The sequence below is a fragment of the Marmota flaviventris genome, chromosome 17, assembly GCF_047511675.1.
Source record: "Marmota flaviventris isolate mMarFla1 chromosome 17, mMarFla1.hap1, whole genome shotgun sequence".
NCBI lineage: Eukaryota > Metazoa > Chordata > Mammalia > Rodentia > Sciuridae > Marmota > Marmota flaviventris.
The window spans coordinates 38,643,034-38,670,188 of record NC_092514.1 but is presented as its reverse complement, the minus strand read 5'-3'; the positions used below and the strand labels follow the sequence as shown (position 1 = coordinate 38,670,188).

At 48.0% G+C, this 27,155-nt stretch overlaps 1 protein-coding gene across 1 annotated transcript; it reads left to right on the top strand.

Moving 5' to 3' along the window:
* The first annotated feature begins 714 nt into the window (after positions 1-714).
* Positions 715-25,480, top strand: LOC117794614 (acid-sensing ion channel 2). The gene is made up of 3 exons (XM_034635480.2): positions 715-1,269; positions 23,111-23,194; positions 25,397-25,480. Exons 1-3 carry the CDS (start codon positions 715-717, stop codon positions 25,478-25,480), a joined length of 723 nt encoding a protein of 240 aa, XP_034491371.2.
* The last annotated feature ends 1,675 nt before the right edge of the window (positions 25,481-27,155 follow it).

Sequence of the window (27,155 nt, the reverse complement as noted above, 5' to 3'; positions counted from 1 at the left end):
GCCCCTCGGAGGTGGCGCGCTGGCTTCCTCCTCGGAGGCGCTAGCCGCGGCCGCTGGCATTTGGAATTCTGCCCCCAAAAAAGGGGCCTAGGGGAAGGAGGAGAGGAGGGACGGAGACCGGCGGCGAGAAACGGCATCCGGAGTCCAAAACATCACGGGGAAAGGAGCAGAGCGCGGCGGCGGCGGTGGCGGTGGCGGTGGCGGCGGCGGCGGCTGGGAAGCTGTGCCCGACCGCAGTGCATCAGAGCCGCTGCCCTGACATCCCCCCAGGATGGTTAACACGGGACATCATGCGCTGGTTAACAGGCTCCGAGCTGCTCAGCGACTTGTTTTAAGCATTTTTCTCCCTCGCTCTCGCTTTTAATCTTGTCTCTAGTGGCGTGTGTAGGGGGGAGGACTTTATTTCCATTGGCTAAGCGCTCCCTTCCCACCCACATCCCTTCCACATCACCTTGGTGTCTCCCTAAATAAAACCAGCCCTCCTTATCGCCTGGAAAAAATCAGGAGCTAGAGTTTGAATGGGTTTTATATAAACACTCACCCCTTGTCAGCGTGCGGCAGGGCTCTCAGCATAAACTCCCAGCGTCTGGCCTGATGCTTGCCTGGCGTTCTCTCCCTTGGAACGTCAAGGTTTAAGCAGAACCGAGGACTGGGGAACTCTTTTCCTGTAATCTGATCAACCTGAAGCCAGTTGCAGAACTGCACAGGGTCCCAATGGACCTCAAGGAGAGCCCCAGCGAGGGCAGCCTGCAACCTTCTAGCATCCAGATCTTCGCCAACACCTCCACTCTGCACGGCATCCGCCACATCTTCGTGTATGGGCCACTGACCATCCGGAGGGTGCTCTGGGCAGTGGCCTTCGTGGGCTCCCTGGGCCTGCTGCTGGTGGAGAGCTCAGAGAGAGTGTCCTACTACTTCTCCTATCAACATGTCACCAAGGTGGATGAGGTGGTGGCCCAAAGCCTGGTCTTCCCGGCTGTAACCCTCTGCAACCTCAATGGCTTCCGGTTTTCCAGGCTCACCACCAATGACCTGTACCATGCTGGGGAGCTGCTGGCCCTGCTCGATGTCAACCTGCAGATCCCTGACCCGCATCTGGCTGACCCCACAGTGCTGGAGGCCCTGCGGCAGAAGGCCAACTTCAAACACTACAAACCCAAGCAGTTCAGCATGCTGGAGTTTCTGCATCGCGTGGGCCATGACCTAAAGGATATGATGCTCTACTGCAAGTTCAAGGGGCAAGAGTGTGGCCACCAAGACTTCACCACAGTGAGTACTTGGTTTTCAGCTCACTCTTGCGTTTGGTCCTCTGGAGGAGTGGTGCGCCGGTGGTCTTCTGAGTATTTGGGAGTCTCCCTGTGCTTGGGAGCAGGAGAGAGAGCAGAGCTTCAGCCGAAGGCCAAGAGAGTAGTTGGTGAGAGTTGTTGGAGCTGGTTGTAGAAAAGGCTACCTGCGGGGGTAGAGCACTTGGTCAGTTCAGACATGGAGGGTGACAGAGGGGCTTACCGTGGGGTCACTTCCTCAGACGTGCTGAGCTGGCTTCCTCCCAGCCAGAGGGAGGAGGCCTGGGTAGTCCGTTGTTGTCCGGGGCGCTTGGTGTCCGAGCCGTGTGATTGGAACAGCTTGTCATTGACGAGGTGGCATCCTCTCTCTCTCTCTCTCTCTTACTGTCTATCTCTCTCTCTCTCTGCTCGGAAGTGGCATCAGGCACTGCATCCTGTGGGCTGGGCTGGAGCTAAAGCTGTCAGAGAAGGGGGTGTGGGGCCCCAGGCAGCATGGATGGCTCTAGGGCTTTGGTGGCTTGCTGGAGCAGGTGATGGTGCAAGGTGTGGAGGCTCTTTGCTTCTTTATCTTGTGTGGGTTCAGAGGGAGAGGAGAGGCTGGCCCCTGGGGCCTCCATCTGGTCTGCTGGCAGGCTGAAGCAAGGAGCAGTCCAGAGAGCCGGGGCAGAGGGGAGGGTCTGGTGGAGGCATGTGAGCAGGGTGGGCACCGAGATTCCTGGGAGGGTGCGGCGTCCCGGTGGCTGGCTTGTCTGGGAGCTTTAGCTTGAAACTCAAAGGCTTGTTTTTTTTTCTGTGCACAATTGCTTCACGATGTGGGTGCAGGAGGAGGGTTTGGGGAGGGGGGTGAGCAGCTGTGGGATTGGGAAGCCCTGAGGGGAGTGTGGAACTGAGGAAAGAGGAAACACAGAGGGGAATTGGCTCCCATTCAGGATGGGCTTGTTGGAGGGGGCTGAGTGGAAGGATGGGAGGAGAGCTGTTGTTGCTACCAGGTTCTTGGCCCAGTTAGTGAGCTGCCAGGCACAACTTGGTATAGTAGGTCAGACGGCAACTGCCAATTGTCCAGCAAGTCTGGGGCATCAGGGGCGGTGGGACCCTCCTGAAGTCCAATGTAGCTGCTTTCCCCATGACCGCCTTGGGGAGAAATGAGAGCCTTTGAGTCTCAGAGCCTTGAGCCAACATGCAATTACAACAAGTTTGGGATGGCAGGTGCAGCAATTGCCAAGGGACTGGACAGTGTCATCTGGACTTATTTGGGGTCCTTTGCCTCCTTAAGACCTCCCCTACATTTCTATGGTGCTTCTTCCCCACCCCCTCCCAGATTCACCTGCCTCTTGCTCTGAGTTCGTCTTATTCTATAGCCAGCCTCTGCCTGCAACCTCTGTGCTTGCTGTTGGCTGTCTCTGATTTTGGAAAAGCCCAGAGTGCCAGGGGCATCGCCTCTCACAGCTCATGTGCTAGAGATCTGTTTCCTGGAGGAGCCGTTTTGTATTATGCCTTTAAAACATTCTGAGGAAAAGCACAGCAAAGCCAGCCATGGTATTTGCTAAAGAGGAAGCCAGTCTAAGCTGGAGGAAGGACCAGCCCCTTTAAATGGTGCTAGCAGGATCCTAAAACATGTCACACACAAATGATGTCTTAGGTGCCTTGGGGAGAGAGGAGGAAATGCCTCTTTCTTGGAGGCTGATACCGTCACTCTGTTCCACCCCATGCTTTCTAGTGCCTGGCAACGCTCAGCTTCAACACTGTACCATGCATCTTGGAAACACACTCAGCTGTTCCTCTGTCTGCCTGTGCACACATGGAACACACAGACAGCAGACAGACAGTCATGGGCAGCAGGCCCTGGACACAGTCCTTAAGAATCCTCATGACTTTGCATCCACCTGGAGGCTTCTTCTGTATTCATGTCCAAGTTCCATTTGGAAGTAAAGGTTTTTGTGACCTCGGGCTGCTCTCTTGCACTTGGTTCATCATTTGAGCTTCTGGGGTCCCATGAAGCTAAAGATCAGACCTTAAAACCTTACGTGTCTTTGGCCTCTCTGGCATGTCTCCAAAATAGTGAAGGTGCCTGTGGATGAGGTTTAGTACTTGATGGGTGGTGTGTTATCATCTGCCATCCTCATCAGGTTTAAGACCGTTCAAGACCTGTCCTTGGACTGACCCTCTATGTATGACTGTCCCCAGCCTTGAAAAGGGGGTGAACCATGGTGCTGCTCTTCCAGGTGCTTAAGGATATCACAAAAGGCACCTGCTCCAGGAAAGCTAGAGTGGACCTGGGAAGGCTGTCGTCTTCACCAGGTGGTCACAGCAAGTGGCCATGCCGAGCCTCTACTAGAGGGACCACAGTGTTTGAGTGGGAACCCTCCTGACCGATGCTGGGACTCCCTGTGTCCTTTGGGCCCTGGGCCTAGGGATGTTTATTCTTGGGCTCTGAGAAAGCTGAGGTCTTGGGCAGGTGGTTCTGGAAGAAGCCAGCACACCAGCCTCTCTGCCTCTGCTGTGCATCCCTCTCCACTTGGCTTGTTTCTGGGCTCTGCTTGGGATTGCACTACGCTCTTTCTCTAAGTGCTGAGACTAAAGTATTAGAGAAGCTTGCTGTGGGGGAGGGGCCGACACAGGTGAGTGGCTTTTTTTCTGTATTTCTTTTTCTATAAAGCGTCCTTCATGGTCTCTCCAGGGCTAATGCCTTAGCATAAGCTTCCTTATTCCAAGTCCTTAGCTGGTGTGCAGTGAAGTGCGTAATACCCTTTAATTAGTGAATGAGCCATGATTCTAGCAGAGTGAGAGGAGGCTGTTTGTAGAGACTAAATGTCCCCAGGAAGCCAGGTGTGGAATGCCTGACTGTCACATAAACAGGTGTTCTCCATGGGCGTGCAGGTACACTCTTAGCCATCATTTGGGGCAATCTGACTTCAGGCAGGCATGCACTTCTCCTCCCTGGGAAAGTGCAGAAATCAAAGCAGAAGAAGGCTTTGATTTCAGGGTGACCTATTCATAGGAGATGGCTCCCACTGACCTGGAGGGAAAGGAAGGGACAGCAGGGAGTTGGATAGCAGCGGAGTTGCTCGTGGGGATGTTGGAGGATCTGAGTTCAAGACCACCTGGCCTCCCCAGGTCTATTCTAGCTTACCTTAGCAAGGCAGGTTTGAAGCCCAACCGCATCACGAGTTCCTTTCCCCTGGTTGTAGCTCTCTTCCTGTCTGGGCTCCTCTTGCTCACCTAACATGTGATGGTGATCTGTGACTTTCTTCCCCATGGAGGGTTGAAAGGATGGAGCAGGTGAGGCAGGACTTGTGAAAGTCCTTTAGTACATTTTTCCAGCCACATAAGGCAAGGTTCTTGTCAGTATCTGTGGAGGGACCTGTTGTCCTGCTGTGTGCCTTGTTTGCAGGAGTGAGACTTGATGAGAAATGCCCACAAATGACACTGTGGAGGGAGGGGCGGCTGCTGCTCTGTCTAGAGCACTGGGTTAGAGCCCTGCCTCCCTGGGGGTGGGGGTGGGGTTCCCTAGCTAACTGTTGCTGACGGTGGCAACCCCACTGGTGATGACTAGCACGGGACTCCTTTGTGTTGTTCCCTGACTCATCACACTGGGGATCATCTGACTCCAACTCCAGGAATGCAAAGGACACTTTATTTTTCACTTTTATCCTGATTTCTGAAGTTGCGTTTGTACTGACCCTTGAAATTTCTTAGGAAAGGTGTTTCTTTCTTTTTTTTTTTAGCAAAAGAAGGGTCTCTGCCCTCTGAGATCTTCTTGGAGGCACTGTATGGATCCTATTAACGGGTACCACATAACACGATAGAGATGTTGGGGCGAAGGTTTAAGATCATGTCTTTGGGGTTCTTGCAGGAGGCCAGTTGGGTCCATAGCTAATGTGGTCTGATTCTTATCGCACAGGGAGTTTGTATGTGAGACTATGGGCTTTAGGCCTTTCGGGACAGATCTGAGCTGGAATTCCAACGGTGACTTCAACAGCAGCTTCAGAGTGCAGGCTGTGCTTTGGAGATTCTTGGTTCTCCTTACACGTTGCTCAGTGCCTGCCTTCCCATCCGTTCTCAGCACCCCTCCGTCTTGGTTTCCGTTTTCCATCTCACATTCCCAAACTCACCTCCAGGAAGCTCGTTCCTGCCCCAACCTCTGACGGGGGTGGGGTCATCGAAGCACCATGTGTACAGCTTGGATCACCGTGTGTTGTGTTGGTCATGCATGGTCATTTTTTGATGGTCACTGGTATCTACTGAGCAGTAATGGTCAATGCAGACGGGGTCCTTGGCATGCTGGAGCCACAGTGTATTTCCAGCCCCTCCAGATGCAGCTGGACTCATTCAGCACAGACTCCTCCTACCAGGTCAAGTATGGGAACCGCCCGCAGCAAATACCCAGGAAATAGTTAAATAACAGAAAGTCATATACTTTTTGTTCCCTGAGTTGACCCAGAATTCGCCTTTCTTACTCTGTTTCTTTACCTTTTGTGTCCTCTCTCCAGGTCTATTTATGTCAACACTGCTTATCTTTTAAAATCCATTGCCCATGCCTTCCCATTACCATAATCTAAATTAATCTCTTCTTCTGTCTTCTAAACAGCATTTGGTTTACTTCTCTGTTAGCGCTGTCATTATGCCTTTTGCTGCCATCAGAATCATGAAGTGTTTGGGCTAAAAGGGACCTTAGAGATGACTTAATTTACTTGCTGAGTTTTTAAACCACTGCTACTCTTTGGATTTATTTTTTAATTCACAGGTAAAAATTGTATGGATCATGGTGTCCAGCATGATGTTTTGAGATACGTACCTTGTGGAATGGCTAAATCAAGCTACTTAACATATGCATTACCATACGTACTTAGCTTTTTATGTGTGTGCGTGGTAAGAACACATGAAATCTATTCTTTTAGAAATCTTCAAGTATACAATATATTGTTACTTACTTTAGACACTAGGATGTACCATAGATTTCCTGAACTTAATTTCCTTAAAATTTTGTCTTCTTTGATCAATACCATTTCTCCAGTTCCTTCACCTATCCACCCCAGCTTCTGATAAACACAGTTTAACTTTGAGTTTCATTTAGATTTTTTTTTTTTTTGTATTATGGATTGAACTCAGGGGCACTCGACCACTGAGCCACATCCCCAGCCATATTTTGTGTTTTATTTAGAGACAGGGTCTCACTGAGTTGCTTAGTGCCTCAGCGTTGCTGCGGCTGGCTTTGAACTCGTGATCCTCCTGCCTCAGCCTCCTGAGCTGGGATTACAGGCATGCGCCATCATGCCTGGCTTCATTTAGAATTCTTTTTCTTCCTTTCTTTTAGATTCTACATATGTAATCATGCAGTATTTGACTTTTTGTGCCTGGCTTATTTCACTTGACACAGTGTCCTTCAGGTTTCTCTGCATTGTTGTAAGACAGAGTTCTTTCGTTTTTATGGCTAAGTAGTATTCCATTTTGCATATATATACCACATTTTATTATCCATTTCTCTGTCAATGGGCACTTAGGCTATTGTGAATAGTGCTGAAACAAATACAGGAGCAGTGTTGTCTCCAACATACCTCCATTCTTACTTTCCTTTGGCTATATAACCAGTAGTAGGGTTGCTGGACCCCATGATAGTTCTAGCTTTAATTTTTTGAGATAGCTCCATGATGTTTTCCATGATGATTGCACTAATTTACATTTCTACCAACAGTGTGGAATGTTCCTTTTCTCCACATGCTCACCTGCACTTGTGATCTTTTGTCTCTTTGACAAGAGTCATGCTAACAGGTGTGAGTAATATCTTATTGTTAATCACTGATATTTTATCTCTTCTCCCTCTCTGCAAGGTATGATGTCTTCACTCGTCTGTGGATTCTTAGGCCCTAGACTGTATAGCATATAGCTCTCAAAATGTATCTTCAGAGTTTCTGTCCAGTGGGCTTGGAGTTTTTTGAATGTGGGGGGAAGTGACATACTCTTCTTCCGGCCTCCCTGTTTAGCATAGGTACCTGGGATTCAACCTGCATTGGTATGGTTCTTTCTATATTTGTCGTTATTTTGATTATATACTTTTTTTTTTAAAGAGAGGGAGAGAGAGAGAGAGAGAATTTTTAACATTTATTTTTTAGTTTTCGGTAGACACAACATCTTTGTTTGTATGTGGTTCTGAGGATCGAACCCGGGCCGCACGCATGCCAGGCAAGCGCACTACCGCTTGAGCCACATCCCCAGCCCCTTGATTATATACTTCTTATTGTAGAAGCCATCCATGATTATTGGAAGAAATTTGGGAACTATGGAAAATAATACATAAGGAAGAAAATTGCCTATAATAGCAATTTCAATATCATCACATGAATTATTTTGGCACTTTGGGATAGCTGTTCTGCGACATGGTGTGAGCATGTGGGTGTGTTCCTAGGGTTGGGATCACACCATCTCTCTGTCTGGTACCACATCTGCTGTATGGTACACACCCAATCAGTGACCAGTTTGTTGTCTTTTCCGGGAGTCATCCGGTTGGTTTTCTGGGTGTGAGGAAATTCCTTGATCTTCAGATCATAACTCAGTTATTCTCCTTTGATGGCACTTTATGGATAGAACTCCAGGTTTATCCAAAACCATCTTGGTCCCACTATTTTTTGAATATTTGCTAGGATGCGGCAGAGATGTGTTCCTTCACACTAAGTTCCACCTCCTGACTGAGGCCCAACCTTGCTCCTTGGTGAGGGTAGAACATGACCATCCACGGTGCCAGCTTCAGTGTCTGGGTGGAAACCCTGGCTCTCCCTGACCTGTGAAATCCCTCGAGGCTCTATGTCAAAATTGGTCAAAGATACAAGAGATGCAAATTAGATGATTTCTCCTACCCTGGGAAGCTCTGTAGGCTTGGGAGCCTTAGACATGCCCTTGGAGAGGTAACATTTGGTAAGCTGGGCAAATTTTTCTGGTTAGGATCTTCTAACAGGCTATCAGGCTGCGTGCCTCTCTGGAAGTAATATTTCATCTTTCTGATACGATGAAGGGTTAAGACGGTGATTGGGAGCTGACTATTTTGATGACTCATCCCATCTGCTTGGAAAGACAAGCTGAAGCTCTCTCTCAGGCCCTGAGCCAATGCCCAGTTGTCATTGGGTAAATCTATGTCTGTGCCTCTTAGCTTGAAAATGCTCAGATCTCCAGAACAGCGGATGGAAGAGGAGCTTATTGCCTTGGGAACTGGTTCCTTTCCCCCTCCCTAGAGTGGTTCCCTCTTTCTTTCTATAGAAAGTCCTTCCCTTAATGAAAAGAAAAAAAAATCTGTAAAGTAAATCTAGTGTGTTACTGATTTATAAGGGAAGAACTGAGATGTGATCTGCCCCTCCCCCCCCAAGTAATCTCTCAAAGACTCAATTGGTAGCTTTTAGCACTAAGGTTGCTCTTAGAGGTGGTGCTTTGTAGAGTAGCTCATATTTCATAGTACCCAGCATCCCAACCCGTCCATCAGAGCAACCCCTGAGTCTAGAGGCATCTGGAGTCTTTCTGTGTGCTCCCTGACTTCTGTATTTTTGTGTTTGGCAGAGCTAGATTGAAATATCAAACTTGAGCAGCCTGATGATTTGACTCATGATCTCTCAGAACCTGAAACTAATGGCCTGAATCCCACCTGCAAGTTTGAAATTCCATAGATCACACTTCTCCCATGTGTTGGGTGTATAACCAGCCCATACAGACGGGACTCAGTGGTTACCGAAGAACGGCTGCTTCCCACGCTCTGAAATACATCACAGTCATTATTTGATAAATCTGAAGCCTCTGCTAGAAGCCTGTTTGTCACGTCAGGCTTTATGTGGGGACAACATACCCCAAAGTGTCATTATTTGGGTGCTAAAGCATCTTTCCATCTTCTAGTACTTATTTTTTCTGATGATTTAGGTGCTTTCTCTATTGATTAATTCAGCGGCCATTGAAATTTATACTCCGAAAAAATTAAACATGTAACAGAAAAGGAATGTATTTGTGAATTTATTGACCTCCGCTGATTGATTTGCACAAACTTTGGCAAGATAATTAGCCTCCACGGGCCTCAGTTTCCTCTTGTGTAAAATGAGCAGGCTGAGCTAGGTGTTTCCAAGGACTTGCCAACTGTACAATTCTCATGAAATAGAATGTGACTAAAATTTATTTTCAGATCCCACGTTTGTTCACTGAAACTAAAACTTTTACTTACTTTGGGGCAGGGAGGAGGGAGCTGATGTTATTTTTAAAGTAGATATATGTATCCATTTATTTGTTAGTGTTATTTTATTTAGATAGAACTATACAGGGGAAGCAGAAACCCCTAGATACACTGTGGTGGGCTATGGGAGACCTAAGATTTGACTCTCAGAGCCTCGTCCATGAACCTTTGAGTGTTGGCCCTGTAGTTCATGGCTCTGATTGAAAGTTTGGGTCCCCTCAGTGCAGTAAGTGTGAGCAGGAATCTGCTCCAGGTCTTACCTGTGTAAAGTAGCAAGGGCATCTGTGCAAGGCACAGTTGATCTGTGTCGATGCCCTGACCTCCTCCTGGGGTACAGCACCCCCAACAGTTCACATCTGCCCCTTTCTCCTGGCTGGCTTGCCCTTCACACACTGGTGCTGCATCTGCTAGAGATACGTGGGAAGTTATGCACCTCCCCGCCACCTGCAGGTGGCCATTGGCCAGTGCCTAACTCAGGAGTATGAAATGCTGGGTGTCTAGCTTCAAGTAGCAACTCACTGGGGTGCACCTTATGCTCCAGAGCTTCCTGTAGGATCAGCATGATCTAGACTTCTCCCGAAAGCACATACCTGCTTACCCAGCCCTATCCTCTTCCCCTCCTTGTCTTAGGGCCTTGTAGGGAGAGAACTCCATCAATAAGCCACCTCTATAAGACACAGACTCCCAGGATCTCTTAGGGAACTGGACTTGTGTCCATTACTTTTGGCCTCTCCATCTGTTGATAGTATGGAGAATAGCCTCAGTGTAAGAAACACAATCTAGCTTAGAAAGAAAGAAATACCTGGGTTGATTTTTTTTTTTTTTAACATAGACTTTCTAGATCTATGCCTTCAACTTGGAACCTATGATGATTCCCAAAGAAGATTTTGCGTAACCCCAATATAATAATTTCTCTGATCAGGATTCACCACTCTAGGTGTTGCTGGTTTGCTCTTCTTAGCAGTTTTTAATTTTTTTTTTTAACCCCAAGACAGCCCTTCCCAAGGAGCCAAGCCATGCCTGTGTGCCAGCTGCTCTGGGCACCCATCTGCTCACACCCCAGCTCACACCTTTACCAGCACCTGTTTTCTCTTATTTCCAAGTCGGCTTTCCCTGAAATCATCCCTTTTCCGCCCTCCTGCCCGCCTTCGCTGCCATTTCTTCCTGGATGTACATCAGCCTGGCTGCAGCCCCAAGGAGGCGGCCTCTGCCTGTGCTGTCGGCTGTGGCCTGTGCCCATCTATAATGCAGGAGGCAGTGAGAGATGGATGCTGACCAGGGGTGAGGCGCCTCATGTGTCACAGAGACCATGAGTGATGAGGAGTGCACGGAAGGGCGCAGATTGTTTAGGCTGAAACGTGAAGAGGGCGACTTGCGGGCAGCGTGATTGCTGTCTCCAAACACTCAGAAGGCAATCAGAGAGAAGAGGAATGGGTCTCTCTCTCTGTGTGAGGCCAGAGGGACGAGCTAGCCCCAGTGGGTGGGTATCCGCTGATTGGAAGGAGTTATTCTGGGAGTTTAGAGGCCCCTGTGGCTCCCCCAGGAGCTCTAGCTGTGGCTGAGGGATGGCTGATCGGCAGTGCTGCACACACGGATCGATGTCAGGTAAGGCGTGGGATTTAATGACCTCCAAAGTGACTTCCAATGGATTGATTTATTTCCTTCCTGAATAGATAGTTGAGGTCAGAGGTAAGGGCCATCGATGGATGGCATTGGAAAGAACCGAGTCAGGGATCCAAGTGGCTGTTAAAGGACCCATGCCTCCCCCTTGAGAGGCAGTTCCCAGAGGAATTGGTCATCAATTCTGAAAGCTAGTTCTGACCTTTTAAGAAAAACGCAGGTTGTGGTTGGGCATCCCTGGGTTCCATATGCATCACTAGGGGACTGGGGTCTGTGGATTGGTGGAGCTAAAGACAGACTCAGGTACAGGAGCTGGGGAAGAGGCTAATATGGTAAAGAGAACGTCCTGCAGAGGAGCACAGGTGACAGAAAACCAAGACCATCTAGGCCAGGGGAGCACGACAAGTGTTGGAAGGATGAAGGGGCTCTGGCACCTGAGATAATGACATAATGAAGTGTGTTAGCCTCCAGGTACAATCATGTAATTTAGTGCCAGGCAGGTCTGGGTTCCAGGTTTGAGAGACCTTGTGCAAATTACTTAACTCCTCCAGGACTCATTTTTTTTTCTCAGCTATTAAATAATAATAATACTGAAATAGGATTGTTGATAGAGATTGAATAGAATAACATAAATACAACTTCAGTCATTGGCCAGATGCAGAATGTCAGCTCTTCATTGGGTGGTGGTGGTGGTGGTGGTGATTTTTATTAGTACTAAAATATGTTGTCAATTAACATAGCGGCAGGGGTTTCAGGAACAAGAGGATTTTGGTTGGAAATCCATATTGATAGTGTTGCATGGAGAAATCCCAAGAAAGTGTGGGAAATGAGGCTTGGATCAAGCCAGGGACCCAACTATGGCTATTATGGTTGAGTACATGCTACAGCAAATACCCGGAGGATGTAAAAAAATACAGTTGCTTCCATTTTATCCAACATTTCATCGTTTACAAAACCTGTAATGACTGCTAACAGTTTCTGAGTATCTCGAACACTGTCTGTTCTAAGCCCTCAAATGGAATCACTCATTTGGTCTTCATAACAGCCCATGGAATATGTAGCTTTTTTTTTTTTCATGGAAAAATCTAGAAATGGTGGAAATGGGATTTGAACCAGGGAGAGGTAGTCTGATTCCAGATCCTTGATGCTTTATGAGAAGCTATTTCTACAATGACTCTAACAGTAGAATAGTTGTTGCACAGGTGAACATAGGTAAGGCTCAGAGAGCTTCAGTAATGGCATAAGGCCACTCTGCCAGCAAATGGCATGGTTGGGGGTAGAGTTCATGTTTCCTGATCCCCTTTGAGTCTTCTCTGTAAATCTCTCATGCTCTCTGAGCAGGTCAAGGTGAGTGAAGCCATTTATCCGCAAGTCTGCAGTCTTAGCTCAAAAGGTAAGGCCCAAGGTTCCTCAACTTATTGGCATCCTCCTCAACAGGATCCATGAGCATGGAAACTTCTGGAGCTCAATAAAGTGGAGGAAAGTCCCAGCTATGGAGCTCAGCTGTTCATGTACCCTTCTGGCTGTTACCTGCATTCCTTATCCTGTGTAAGTTCACAGAGAGAAGGGAAAGGCAGCCTCTGGTCTCCATGGTTGAAGGTCAAATGAGGAGTTTGGGGCTGCAAACTGCTATTCTAGCTTCCTAGAACCAGACAGCTATAGTTTCAGCCTTAGAGGAGAATGAGCATCACAGATGCCACCAATGTCTCTGATTCTCAAAGTGGCAGAGCCCAATCCTTTTCCTTTGATAAATATGCAGGTCATCAAAGGTGATGGCACATATGTCTGTTGCAGCTGGCATCTCTGGGAGCACAGCCGGGACACTGTGTATCAACTTCATGACTAAATGTTCCCTTTTAAGGGGAAGCTAGGGATTGGATCCTGCAGCCATGGTTTCTGCATATCCCAGCACTACCTCTCCAGGAGTCAGACACCTGCCTGTGGAACTCCTGACCTTCCACCCACTACCACTCTGCACTCAATCCTTTGATGTCTGCTTACCCAAGACTGCCCAGGTAGAGGGCCAGGTAGTTCCACCACATTCTCCTCAGGAAGTCTGAGGCATTGGAGAAGTCTCCTCTTGCCAGGATTTAATGGGGTGATATTTCTCTGAATTGACAGCTTGGGGCTCAGGGGTCTCCCATTAAAAAAATGAGCATCAATTTCCAGATGTGCATGGGATCCTACCCTGCTAGCTCTTTCTGCCTCCACTTCCCAGTTTTAAATCTGACTCTGGGTGGCAGAAATGATGAATTTTCTAGGAACACACGGGTTTAAGGAACCACACATGTCAAGAGCTTGGTGTTGAGAGCTTCATCTTCTGCTTTCGAATAGGTGATTGATTTTAAATATCCAGCCCCAGTGTGCTGTTGTGGACAGCTGTTCAGGAGGTAGTGGGTTAAGATCTGGTGTTCTGGAGTGAGACCATCAATTCATAAACTACATGGATGACCCTATGATTATATACTACCTTGGACAAATTATTTAATTAGATTGGGAGAGAAATAAATAATCTGTGAATTCTGCAGCACAGTTGGCCTCAACCTGTTTCTTCTTACCCTTCCTTTGCTTCTCATCTCCTCTTGTACACAAATTTTTTGACTTCCCATGCAGCCTTATATATTTTCTGTCCTCTCCTTTGTGATCTTTGAACTAGGAAATTTCTTGTGTGTTTTTTTCCCCTTCCTCTCCTGACTGAGGGAGCTCTCAGGAGTCACTGGGAAGGGGATCCACAAAGCATGTCTACTATGACTATAGGAGATTTCAGTTTTCTGCTTTCTCCCGGGTGTCCCTGAAAGATCCTGTCCCTCTTCTCATGGAGGACGAGAAATAAAAGTGTCCCCATGGAGTGGAAATAGCTGTGTCTTCTAAAGTTGGGGCCAACACTTCTGCCTTCCTGGAATGATTTTTTCTAGCAGAATACCTTCCATCCCCTGGGCCGGTTAGCTCTTTCAGGGACATTTTAAGTGGCTATTAACAACTGTTGAATTATGGCTGCAAGCCTCTGGGAGTCGACTGACATTCACATGAATCACCAGTGAGCGCGCTATGCTGTCATGGCTGCCACGGGGGGCTGGGATTAAACAAACAGGGTCCACTGCGCCCACCCCCAGCAATGAGGCAAGAACACTGCCCCTTGGAGCCTGTGAAGCAGGACACTCTTCCAGGACCCATGGCCTGTTGCTGCAAGACAGGCAGATGCTCTCTGGTTTGTAGAAGGCGTATTTCAGCTGAGTGTCTGGAGGAATATCACCACCTCTCAGCCAGTGCAGGGATCTGCCAGCCAGTCGGGGGGGGGGGGGGGGTGGCGGTTCTGAGTGGCTGGGTACATTGATTCATTGACTCAACAAACAGCCACTGAGTGCTTCCTACGTTCTGGGCATTGTGCTGGACTCTGGAGAAATTGAAATGAATAATGTCTAGTCCAGGGACTGAAGAGGCTCACAGTCTAGTGCAAAGGCCAAGCAGTAAACAAATAAATTACTTTACACTAAACAATCAAAATTTGCACAAGGTCCAGAGGCGCAGAGAGTGGGCTCTGAAAATCTTTTCAAAGGAGATAGTTGTACTTTTTTTTTTCTGATTTTTATCTTTCTTTTAAGAAATTTTGTAACAATTCCAAACACAAATGTTGCAAAACAAGACTGAAGAATTCCTGCCTCTCCTTCACCCAGGGTTGGTCCGGTCGTGTCCTTTATGGGCAAAGATTCCCATCCAGGTCATTCCTTGCACTGGTTGTCAGTTTCCCTTTACTCTGAAGCTGTTTCTCAGTTTCTCCTTGCTGATATTTATTTTAATGTATTTTATTTACTTATTTTTTTTTTATGATTTTCAAGGCCAATTGTTTTTCACAATGATTTTCAGTTTGTGTTTGTTCATGTTTCTTCTTGCTTAGACCCAGGCCGTGAATTTTGGACTGAGATTTTACAGAACTGGCACAGGATTCTTGCTGCTTCCCGGCTGGGAGCACCCAGTTCTTGTGTCCCAATACTGACCCTGTTAACTTGTCTTCTGGGGGATACTTGGAGACTATGTAAAATTCCATTTCTCATCTCTCTCTCTCTCAACTTATAGTTTTATCATCCATTGATTTTCTTCCTACTTGAATTATTGCCACAATCCTTGCCAAGTGGTGATTTTCTAATTCCATCATTCCTTCTACATTTATTAGTTAGCTTTCTAAAATAAAGAAGAGCCTAGCTTTCTCTTTTCCTTTTTTATTCCTTTATTTATATCCGTATAGACGCATAGATTTCTGTTTTGTTCGATGGCATTTATTTTGTTAGCATTATTATTTAACTTGAAACTCAAATTTGCTCGTATTTGGGAAGTTCTTCCTGCTGACCTCTGGTCCTTTCCTAGTTCAAAGATCACAAAGGAGAGGACAGAAAAATATAATTCTGTGAACCTGTGTTCATTTCGGCCCAGCTGGAAGACCCATGTGCATTTTCTTTTTTATTCTTCAGCCTCATAATCAACTATTTCTCTAGCAAGTACTGGATCCTGTTAATGGGAAACAGTATACAGAACCAAGATCTGGGCTCTAGATGTGCTCGTGGCTTACAAGGGCATCACCGCTCCCAGTCCCTGCCAATGGACAGAGCTGGGACGGTTACATACTCCTCATTGATATCTACATCCCAGCCCAGGGTTTGCATGGACTCCTCCAATCCCATCTAACACCACAGTGTTTATTTCAACCTTTCAGCTTTCCATATTGGTCCTGCCTTTCTCTAGTGGTGAGAAATCCCTGTCCCACATTCCTCAAACTACTCATTTACTTGCTTCCTTCTCTCCAATGAAGCTCTGAGGCCCCAGGATTGTTACTGGCTCGGATGCTCTGCAACCTCTGGGTCCAGTCCCTGCTGGGCAGCCTCCTGTCCACTCCAGTCCCTCCTCATGTGAGCTTTGGCTGCCACCCAAGCTGATTTCCCTTAACAATCGAATTTTCTCAATGATCTCCAAAACACTTGCACAGTTTTTTTTTGTTTGTTTGTTTTAACTTCTAAAATTCAGAATCCATGAAAGATAGAAACCCGATTCACATGTCTCATCTGGGCATTATGTTTCAGTTGATCAAAAAGCTCGCTCCCTAGATCACACACACCCACTTTTTAAATAGCTTTATTGAGATAAAATTCTCCTGCCAGGCATCTGACTCATAGAAAGTGTGCAATTCTACGGTGTTGAGTCCATTCTCAGAGTGGTGAGTTTTAGTACATTTTCATTACTCCTCAAAAGAGACTGTGCCTTCCCCCAATTTCCTCCAGAGACATCTGTTAACCTCAGATAACCATTAAGCGGTTGTCGGTCTCTATAGATTTGCCTGTTCTGGAGATTCCATCCAAAGGCCATCGTATAATATGTCATCTTCTTTGCCAGGCCTTTTTTTCATTTAGCGTGAGGTTTTCTGGATTTATCCATGTATCTAGCCCGTGTCAACATCTTAGTGATTTTTGTTGCCAAGTGGTACTCCACTGTATGGATATACCACATTTTATCTATCCAGTCTTTGACTGAGGGGACCCTCGAGTTATTTCCACATTTTGGTGATGACGAGTAATGCTGCTATTCAGACTTCTTTCCATCTCGACTTGGGAAGTAAACCAACCAGTTCTCCCCTACAATCATCCCCATTATGAATCCATCTGATTTCTCCTTGTGGTGTCCCATAACCTGCCCTCCCTCCCCCGTATTTCTTATAAAGTGGGAGTTAGGTAGAAGATCTGGATGAGATACAGATGAATGTTTTTGGCCACAGGAGTCCATCAATGAAGCTGCACGATCCACACTGCACCAAAGCAGGAAGAACACATGCTGTGGTTGGCCCTTCTTCATAGACGTTGGTTTGGATCATTTAGCTAAGGTAGCAACTGCCGGGTGTCTTCATTGCTTCATCTCCCAGGCTCAAATCATCTCGCATTGTCTGTGGGCTGACACTGTGGCACCCTGTACATATTCCGTTTGCTCTGCTGTTAGAACCTGTATGAGCAATTTCATTAGAGCTTAGTGACACGGTGATTTCCCAATTCTGTCATCCCCTCTGCATTTATTAGCTGATGTCCTTTGGTAAAGAGGAGCTTTCCCTCATCATCTGGGATCAATGATGCTTCCTACCACGGAGGCAGGATGGATGCTTATTGTTGTGCTTTAGTTTCCGGTTTTCAGAGGATAGAGCTGGTGTAAGGATCGCCAGGCTGGGTGATGAGTACCCAGGTGGACACAGGGAGAGGTATTCACAGGAGGAGTCGAACAATGGTGGAAAATGACTGCAGGTGGCAGGGGAGAGGGAAGGGCCCTAGGACTCCACTCAGCTGTAGCCAAGGCAACCACAGACTCCTTCCAGATCCTGCTATATCTTCCTCTCTTACCTATGTTTTTTTCTAGTCCAGAACCTGGCCAGGGCTGTGGCAGAGGTGGCAGCCCTAGGGTGGGTAGAGCAGAGCTGTGACCACACTGACCACGTGGCACCAGGATCCTAATTATTTGGCCTGCCCCTTCGCATCCTCTCACTTCCCCGCCCAGACAGAGCCCAGTACTCGTGCTGCCTTGCGAGTGTCCCCAGGGTGTCCCTTCGGCTGACCCTCGCCAGCAGGGCCGGAAGACATGGAAAGGCAAAGGAATCATACTTATGGATTCTATTTAATTAAACTACCTGGATCCATAACAAGAGCAAAAGACTCACTAAGTGTCCGCCACATGCCAGGAGGTGTTCCAAGCACTTTCTGTGTCTGAATGCATTGTGTCTCCCAGTGACAGCACGGCTGGGAGAAGGCGCTTTCATTCCCCTCTTGTGGGGACTCAGGCACAAAGGGTGTAGGGAATTGCCAAGGTCTCAGAGCCATCGCCTCCTGCACTCCCTGTTCTGCCTTTCTAGACATGAAGAGCAGCTTCCAATAGGATGAGACAGAGATCCACAGTGCAGCCAGAGCAGTTTCACTTACACCTGTTTCCAGACCAGGTGGCCTTGGATAACTGGATAATTCCATGCCTCCCTGGCTTGGAGTCTGGAGGGAGGGACCTCTGGTGCAAACAGGGTCTGAATGTTCGTCCCCCTGAAATCCACGATAAGAGCTTAACCCCCAAGGTGATGGCATGAGGAGGGGGCCTTCAAGAGGTGGTTAGGCCTTGGGACCAAGCCCCCAGGAACAGGATTAGTGCTCTTTAAAGGAGGCATGAGAGATCCCTGGCCCCTTCTACCACATGGAACAATTCTAGCTAGAGGGCACCATCTGTGAACTAGAAAAAGAAGCCCTCACCTGTCACCAAATCTGCTGGCACCTTGATCTTGGACTTCCCGGTCTCCAGAACCGTGAGAAATAAATTTCTGTTGTTTGGAAACCACCCAGTGTATGTTGTTTTATTATAGCAGCCTGAATGGACTGATAGGAATGGAGTGGGGTGGTGCTCAGAGGGGACAGGCACCGAGTGGCACAAACAAGACTGTCCCCAGAAGGCCCCAGCATCTTGTGATGTCCCCTCCCTGCATCTCTTGCTGCATAGTCCACAAGGGGAATTTCCTCCCCATAGCCTGCTTCTGACTGGAGCCCCCAGGATCACTAATTATCATGCATGCTAATAAACCCAGAGAATTAACATAGAACACAGGTAATAATGATTTCAGTGGATAGATTTAAAGCTGCCTTCCTGGGAAAACATAATTCAGTCTGTTTTCTGGGAAAATATCTCACAAACAAATAGCAAGTGTGGGCTCAGGTCTCACTTGTGGAAGACCGAGTGCATAGACTCGTAGTGAATTCGACGAGCTATTCACTCACTCATTCCCGGTTCACTTACTCCTTTAGCATTTTCTGAGAACTGCTTTATCGGGGATGCATATAACAGGTGCCCCCGCCCTCAGTAGAACCTCATATTGTTGGAAGGATGAAGATATAGAAGCAAGTAATTTTAATTAGAACTCTCATGTAAGAGTTATCTGTATGTGTGTAGGGGTTGTTATAGAGGTGGGGGTGAATCACTCCAACCGGGGGGATTGGATTGACTTCGTGGAAAGGTGGCATCTTAGTAGGACCTTAGAGAGGAGTGGAATTTTGACAGGTGCTTGGGAAGACAAATGACCAGAAGATAATGCTGCATGGGTAGGCCAGGGACAGGTGCCCCAAGATGTTTGAATATCATATGCAAAAGGGAGCTCTTGAGAGTTCAAAATGACACAGTGTTATATCCCTTTCTTTAGCATAATGATTGGCAGCGTCCTGTTTGCATATTGTTTAGATAAGAAAGAAGTTGTGAAGGTATACTTTTATAGCTTTTATTTGATTGTCTTACCATGATGATGATGATGATGATGATGATGATAATTATTCAGACAAAAGTTTGAATATTTTATTGGATTTTTAACTTTTAATTGTATCTCTATGGAATTGAAGTTCTTGGTGTGAATTGCTGACCATAGAGTGTAGACAGTGCTTCAGGTGGTGAAAAACTTCACCATCAGGTGCTAAGAGAATTAATCAAGGCATAGTGAGAAGATTTAAGTCTGTGATCCTCCACATTGGAATCACCTGGGAAGCTGTAAAAAATACGGCGACCTCAGTGCCATCCCAGAGATGTGTGGGTATCCAGCTGTCCATCCACAGATTAATGGATAAAGAAAGTGTGGCTCACGTACACAATGGAATATTGCTCAGCCATAAAAAAAGAATGAAATGCTGTAATTGATAGCATCATGGATGAGCCAGGAGGACATTATGCTAGGTGAAGTATCAGCACAGGAAGATAAATACATCATAATACCACTCATATCAACTAACCCAAAATTGATCTCATGGAAGTAAAGAGTAGAATAGTGGTTACCAGAGGCTGAAAAGGGGGAGGTAAGGGAGCGGGAGGATTCAGAGAGGTTGGTTAACAGTTTAGAATTATAGCTGTAGAAAGAATAAGTTCTAGTGTTCACCAGCACAGCAAGGTGACCGTTCTTAATAATAATTTACTAGATATATTTCCAAATAGCTAGGAGAAAGGATTTTGTATGTTCCCAATACAAAGAAATGATTAATGTTGGAGGTGATGGATATGCTTAGTTACTTTGATTTGATTATCCTATATTTTATACATGCATCAACATATCACCCTGTATCCCATAAATATGTATAATTATTATGTTAATTAAAAATAAATTTTAAAACACCTAAAAGCATATCAGGTTAATCTTAATGCTCAGCCAAGGTTAAAAAGTACTGCCAAGAAGATCTAGGATCCTCGGGGAACTGGAAGCAAAACCCAGGGCTGCGTTTGCTGGCTGGTCCCCTCCTTAGGGTCAGCAATGCTGGCCTAGACCTGGTCCTGGGCTCCCCTCTGGCTCACCTTCTGTGCATGCCACGTTCCTGTGTTCAGGGGTCCAGCTGCCAACAGGCGGGCCTGTTGGTGATTGCTTGGCCACGGTTACAAGACAAGGCAGTTCTCGGCTTAGGCCAGCCAGGGTAGAGTTGGCCGAGGTTTGCTGGCCAGAACCCAGAGAAGTTGTGAAGTTCTGTTCTTGGAATTATTAATCAAGGCCTCTCCAACCTCCCCAGCAGCAAGAGCCTCCATCTTGGGCCAAGCATCCCATTTGGTCTGGAGCCTGACAAGCCAGTCTGTGACACTTGGAACTTCACTCCACAGTCACCAATCTCTCGGGGGTTGGCTATAGCTGTCCAGAAAATTAGGATTCTAGATTCAGGGTGATATTCTGTTTTGCCAGAGCAAGGGGTATGGACAACAGGGACCCCAGGGACCCCAGGAGGTACTGCCCAGTTGTGAAGTGGGGTTTCAGAGTAAGGAGTGGGGTGTGATTCTCGGTTGTCTTTCCTGATGGACTGGCTACCTGTCTGTTGGTCAGAGTGGTCGTAAGCAGGACTTGCTGCCTGCAGTCTAACCTGATTAATCCTGGGGCCAGTGTGAATAGAGACTTAGCTGCTGGTGTGTGGTGCAAACTGGCATGGAGAAAGTGGTCAGGTCACTCGTTGACCTACGATCTTTCCATATTTTGTCACCAAACTCAGGACAGAGACCCACCTCTAAGCTCCCAGGGCATTGTGGCCTGGATTGCTTTCCAGTCTCATCTCTACAGTGGTTGCACTCACGTCCCTGTCTCTCTCTCTTTCCCTCCTTGTGCACTCACTATGTGCCACGTCCTTGACCCACGTTCTCTCTCTGAGGACAGGAGCAGGCCAGCTAACTTGCCCTGTGGACTCGCCTTACGTGGCTGTCCAGTTTTGGTGAGAGAGGGCTTTGGGAAGTTCCCCCAGGCTGTTACCACTTAGGGATGGATGTTGTGACTGGGGCTGGGAGGAGGGTGATGGAGCCGTCACCCCCCCAATTCCAAATACAAATAGACTACAGTTCACAGCTGCCAACAACAGGGCCACTCCAGGAGCCTCCTGGTGTCCTGCACGGGGGCTTTGTAGCTCTGAGAGGGCATTTCAGGACAGGGGATGCTCCTGTCTCTCTGTGGGCTGGGAGCAGGGAAGGCCTTATTTATCCTTCCCTGTCTTTGCCTGTGGCTGGGACTCTTCACTGCAGATATAAAGAGAGAGCATCAGCCTCCAAATCAGACAATCAGTACCTGGAAGTTGATTCTCGCACTGGAGAATCCTTTTCCTTAATTTAGGGTTTTTCAACCTCAGGAAGATTGACATGCAGGAACATACACTTCTCTGCGATAGGGGCTCTCCTGAGCCTTGTATGTTAGCAGTATCTTTGGCAGAAGCCTCCCCTCCCCAGAGTTTTGACTACTGTCTCTAGTTCTTGCCCAACATCTAGAGAGCATTTGTCCCTGATTGTGAACCATGAATTTTTCTGTAAACTGGAATGGAAAACCTCTATGTCACAGGCTTGTCCTCAGATGCAAATGAGGGTGGTTTGCAGGAGAAGCACTTGGCACACAGCAGGTGACCCTCAGAAGGTAACCACGAGGCCCAGGGAAGCTGTACGTTCCATTGGCTGCTTCTCAGGAATTGCTACACCTGCTGGTGCCAGGCCTTACAGAGACTCCCCAGCCAGGTGGGCACCAGGCTGGTTGGCACCTCTGGTGCCCTGGCCTGAGGCCATGCATGTAGGAGTTCAGCCTCCTGGGCTTCTGTCCCACAGCCCAGAGCCAGGGCTGCTCTCAGGGGCCCACACTGATGCTCTGCAGCCAGCTCGGTGGAGCCAGGCTGCCCCTGGGCCCACTTCCAGGACACTAGGGATTCCCTGGAATGTGGAGAAGGGAAAGGAAAAGAGCCAGCACCTCCTGAGTGTTACCATGGCACTACCCCCTACCCAGAGAGACTCTCCCCTTCTCCTGCAAAGGGAAGGTAGAGGATAACCAAGAAAAAGCAGAGACACCTGAGTTCATTCGTTTATTGTATCTAAAAGGGGAAATAAATAAATCATGTATATTTATATCATATCACATATAGATTTATCAGTCCTAGAGTTAGTGGGAACGTTTAATTAAATCAGATAATGAATGTCCAGCACAGGGCCTGGCGTATCAGAGGTAATACATTCTGGCAGTTCTCCTCTCCCTTCACATAGATCATCTCACTTCATTCTCCCAATGAAGGAGGGAGGCAGGTATTCAATGGACGTGACCCCAATCAGACCCCCTGATGGGTGAGTTGAGGCCTGGGCCCTCCCTGGAGGAGACTGGGTTTCTTTTTTCATTTTGTTTCTTTCCTTCCTTCCTTCCTTCCTTCCTTCCTTCCTTCCTTCCTTCCTTCCTTCCTTCTAGGGATTGAACTCAGGGTCACTTAGCCACTGAGCCACATCCCTAGCACTTTTTTTTTGCATTTTATTTAGAGATAGGGTCTCTACTGCTTTGCTTAGGGCCTCACTAAGTTGCTGAGGCTGCCGTTGAACTCACAAGCCTCCTGTCTCAGTCTCCCGAGCTGCTGGGGTTTCAGGTGTGCACCACTGTGTTTCTGAGGAGACCCTGCTCCTGAGAATCACACCTGATCACCCAGCTAGGCAAGGCTTGCAGGGTGTGGGTGACCCATGACTGTGTTGGCCTGAGCCCCCTCAGGCTGTGGAGAGCTTTCATGATATGCGGCCCCCCGACTCCACAACCCACAGCGGCAAGGAAGCAGGTGTCCCTCCTGTTTTGCAGGTGAGGAAATTCAAACTCTAGGAAATTATGGGACTTTCCTAAAATCATGCTCTGGTAAGTGGCCACGTCAGATCCCAGCCGAGGTTGGCCAAGACTTTATAGCCCTTGTGTGAATGATGGCACCTGTCCCCTGTAGAAGGCATTATGATGCACCTTCCTTAGAAGCCCCCTAATAAGCATCCGGGGGAGTAGGAGAGGGTACCTCAAATTTCAGGACAGCACCTGCAGTGGCCATGAAAGTTTCTAGAAACCCCCCTTCCCAAAATAATCAGAGTTCCTAAACGTTTGCCATTGAAGAACAGAGAGGCCACACCCGAAGTGACTCGCCATCAGATTAGCACGTAGGCTTTCAGACCCTGCACTCCAGATGCCCAGTCCTTCAGGCCTCTTCTTCACCTGGCCGCCCTGGGCGGTGGTCCTGCCTGCTGAGCCTGTTGTGTCTGGGATTCAGGGAGAGGCTTGCGGAGCCACAGACTGAAATGTCCCCTTGGCTTTTATGGCATAGTGTGAAGTATCTGCAGGAGATCTGGAGAGAGGATTCAGGCTCAGGAAGATGCCAGAAGCTGGGCATCCCTGCTGACTCCTTCCTGTGCTGCCAGAGGACCACAGCTGACTTCCCCCAGAGATGGGGTCAAGAGACAGGAGGAGCTGAGTCAGGGTGGCTGTGTCTCTGGAGCCTCCATGGCTGAGCTGAGGACAGAGGCCTTCATGTGGCTATTTATAGGTCCTGATGGTCAAAGGGTTGGAACTCTGCTGATATGGATGCAAGAGTAGCTGTTCTGGGGCCTGCGCGGTGGAGCAGGGGACTGACTCAGGCAGGTGCTCCTCCCCAGTACCCCGTCTCTGGTCCTCATTATTCTGAAGTATCCCTGTCCACAGCATATTGCTTTGTCCAATCAATCAGTGGCCCCCTCTTCTCTCCCCAGCCTGCATCTCCAGGCTTAGTTTCTGATTTTTCCTGGTATAAACCCTAACTCAGGTCACTGTCTTCTGTTGAGTGTCTTGGCCCTTTTTACCTCCTGTAGGTCATTTATCAGAGTGGTCTTAGGACATGTTCACTTGTGAACGTCCCTTTCCCTGACACTCCTCTCTTCATCTCCAAAGGCATCTGCTGAGCATCTACTATCTCTGAAGCCACACTGAGGGATGCATGGATTATACGAATGTCAGTCATGCAGTATCCAGTCCTTGGGGAACTTGATGTCCAGGGGGAAAGTAGGCATTTAACTCGAGTCTGTGAGAAAGCATTGTGGACGGGATTGCAAAATTTAGAGGAGGATGATGGGCATCGAGGTATCTCAAGCCACGGGCATCTTTCGGACAGGGACTGTGTTCTTGTCTTTTCCTCTCTGGGACATGTGTTGCCTCGGGAAGAGGGAGGTTTAGGTTCTCCTTTCTCGGAGCCCTTGCTCATCTCCCCTTTACAAGGATCAAGCAGCATAAGCATTTGCCTCTCCTCATAGCTGTGAGCCCCTGGAGGGCAGCGGATGAATCTCATTTATCAAAGCATCATCTTCAGAGCCTGCCCTGAGGGAGGGTTTAATGAAGCCATCTCTGGGTGATGTAATGGAGGGCTAGGACTGTCCCCTAATGTTCTACCTTGGAGAGTATGAGCAAGGCCCAGGTAGATCCTTCTGTCTCTAACTTGGCTTTTACAATGGGGCAAATGAATTTATTTCCCTCCCCTGCCCTGCCGGAGAACAGAGCCACCCTAAACATGACAAGGTGCAGGTTCTCACCTGTGGGTTTATTGTCGCCCAGCCTACCTGGGTCCAACTGGCTGTTAGATGACAGTGCTTTCTGCTGCACAGGGCCAACTTCCTTCCTGGTTAAGTGCAGCGTTCCTGGCTCATCAGACCCCCTTGTGGGGCAGGAGGTGGGTGTCTGAAGGAAGACATCTCTTGTTAACCTTCCCTCTCCATATATGTGGTTCACATGATAGGACACCCCATGTTCTAGATTTTAAGGAATCTTTTATCTGGTTGTTGTTGGGGGGGGTGACTGGATGTAGTTGTGGGAGGGATTACTATGCCCTGTTTTAGGTATCCAGTTATAAAGGCTTTGTGTCCAGGGAAGCTTGGGGAGATGTGGGTGAAGGTGATCACTTAGCTGTCTGTTCTGCGGGGTTTCCTTCCTCTCAGCTGCATCTCACATGTGCCCTGAGTCTCCTGGAGGGCCTATAAGGTGCCAGGGACCTTTCAGCATTCCAGGGAATCTTCTCCAGAATTCTCCATCCCAGGCATGGGCTGGAACTTCGCCTTTGAAGACCTCCTGGTGGCCTCTTAAGACCTTGCTGCAGTCTCCTGGTCTGTGATATCTTGTGTATATCCAATGTAGTCAGGTCCAACCAGAATTTTCAATTTCTCCAGCGTTCTTGGAATTGACATTAAAAAAAAGAAGAAGAAAGAAATCAAAGAGGATTCCCTGCTTCAAATCAAAGAGGCCCAAATCTCCAAACTACTTCTGTTAAAAGCAGATGGCTTGGGGCTGGGGTTGAGGCTCAGTGGTAGAGCGCTCGCCTAGCGCGTGCGAGGCCCTGGGTTCGATCCTCAGCACCACATAAAAATAAATAAAGCAAATAAAGGTATCGTGTCCAACTACAACTGAAAAATAAATATTAAAAAAAAAGCAGATGGCAGCCAGGTGTGGTGGTGCACACCTGTAATTCCAGTGTCTCGGGAGGTGGAGGCAGGAGGATCGAGAGCTCAAAGCCAGCCTTAGCAACAGCAAGGCGCTAAGCAACTCAGTGAGACCCTGACTCTAAATGAACTACAAAATAGGGCTGGGGATGTGGCTCAGTGGTTGAGTTCCCCTGTGTTCAATCCCTGGTAACAAAAAAAAAACCAAAAACAGATGCAGAAGGGGCTGGTAGGGCAGAGCTGGCCTTGGAAGCTGGCTTCCTGATGGACCATGATCTCACCAGCCCCACCTCCTAGGGCCCTTGTGAGGTCCAAACGGCTAAAGGCTATCACATCCTCGGCACAGCGCTCGGCATGAACTGCGTGTTTAACAAACAGAAGTTATTAAAAATCTAGGTTCATACATTTTTCATTCTCACACTTCACAGGCCTTGAACTTAGGGGGAGGGGCTGACGCATCACTCTGCACACTCATCTTCAGGTCTCTCTCTTCCTTAGTTTTCTCCATGCTTACTTCTTTGGGGGAACCCAGGAGCCCTCGATATGAGAAAACACGAGTGGACATGTGAAAATAGCTCCAAGTTCAACCACAGGACAATGAAATTGGAATTTGGGGTGGTGGGAGCTAACTAAGCATCTGGCATCTTTTAAAAGCTACTGTGGGGATTTTGATGTGCAGGTGGAACGGGTTAAACCTGGACCTCCTTTTCTGCTGACATGACCTCACTCCCCTCCCCAGCTTTCCAGGAAAAAAGAGAAAGAAGCCAACTGTAACTTTTGGACTTTTAGGAGCAGGGCACCAAGAAATGCTTTGCCCAGAGGAGATCTGGAGGCCACAGCCACAATTGAGGTACCTAGCACATGGTTTCAGAGCTAGAGTTACCCCCTTTAAATGTGAGGTCGGCAGGGACCTGTTTTTCCTCCTCATTTCACAGATGAGGAAACTGAGGCTCTGAGAAGTGAAGCCATTGGCTGAGGTTATGCAGTGACATAAATAGGCACCTCCTCTCCCATGGCATTGAATAAGTGTGGTTTGCAGGGAGAAGCAGATGACATACAGCAGGTGGCCCTCAGCACAATGAGACCCTTGGAGGCATGGGTTCCCTTGCCTACCTCATAAGGACAGCTTCCCCTTGGAGGGACCCTATGGGGAATACAACCAACTTAACCTCTCAGTAGGGATGAGGACAGGCCACATTGATCAGGGCATGAGACTCCGCCTCCCCCTGCCCACCCAACCCTCCCAGATTTGGATGTGTTGGTTGCTGACACGAGGCACTGAGCTTCTTAGCTCCATTCTTTCCCTTCTTCCCACCCTCTCC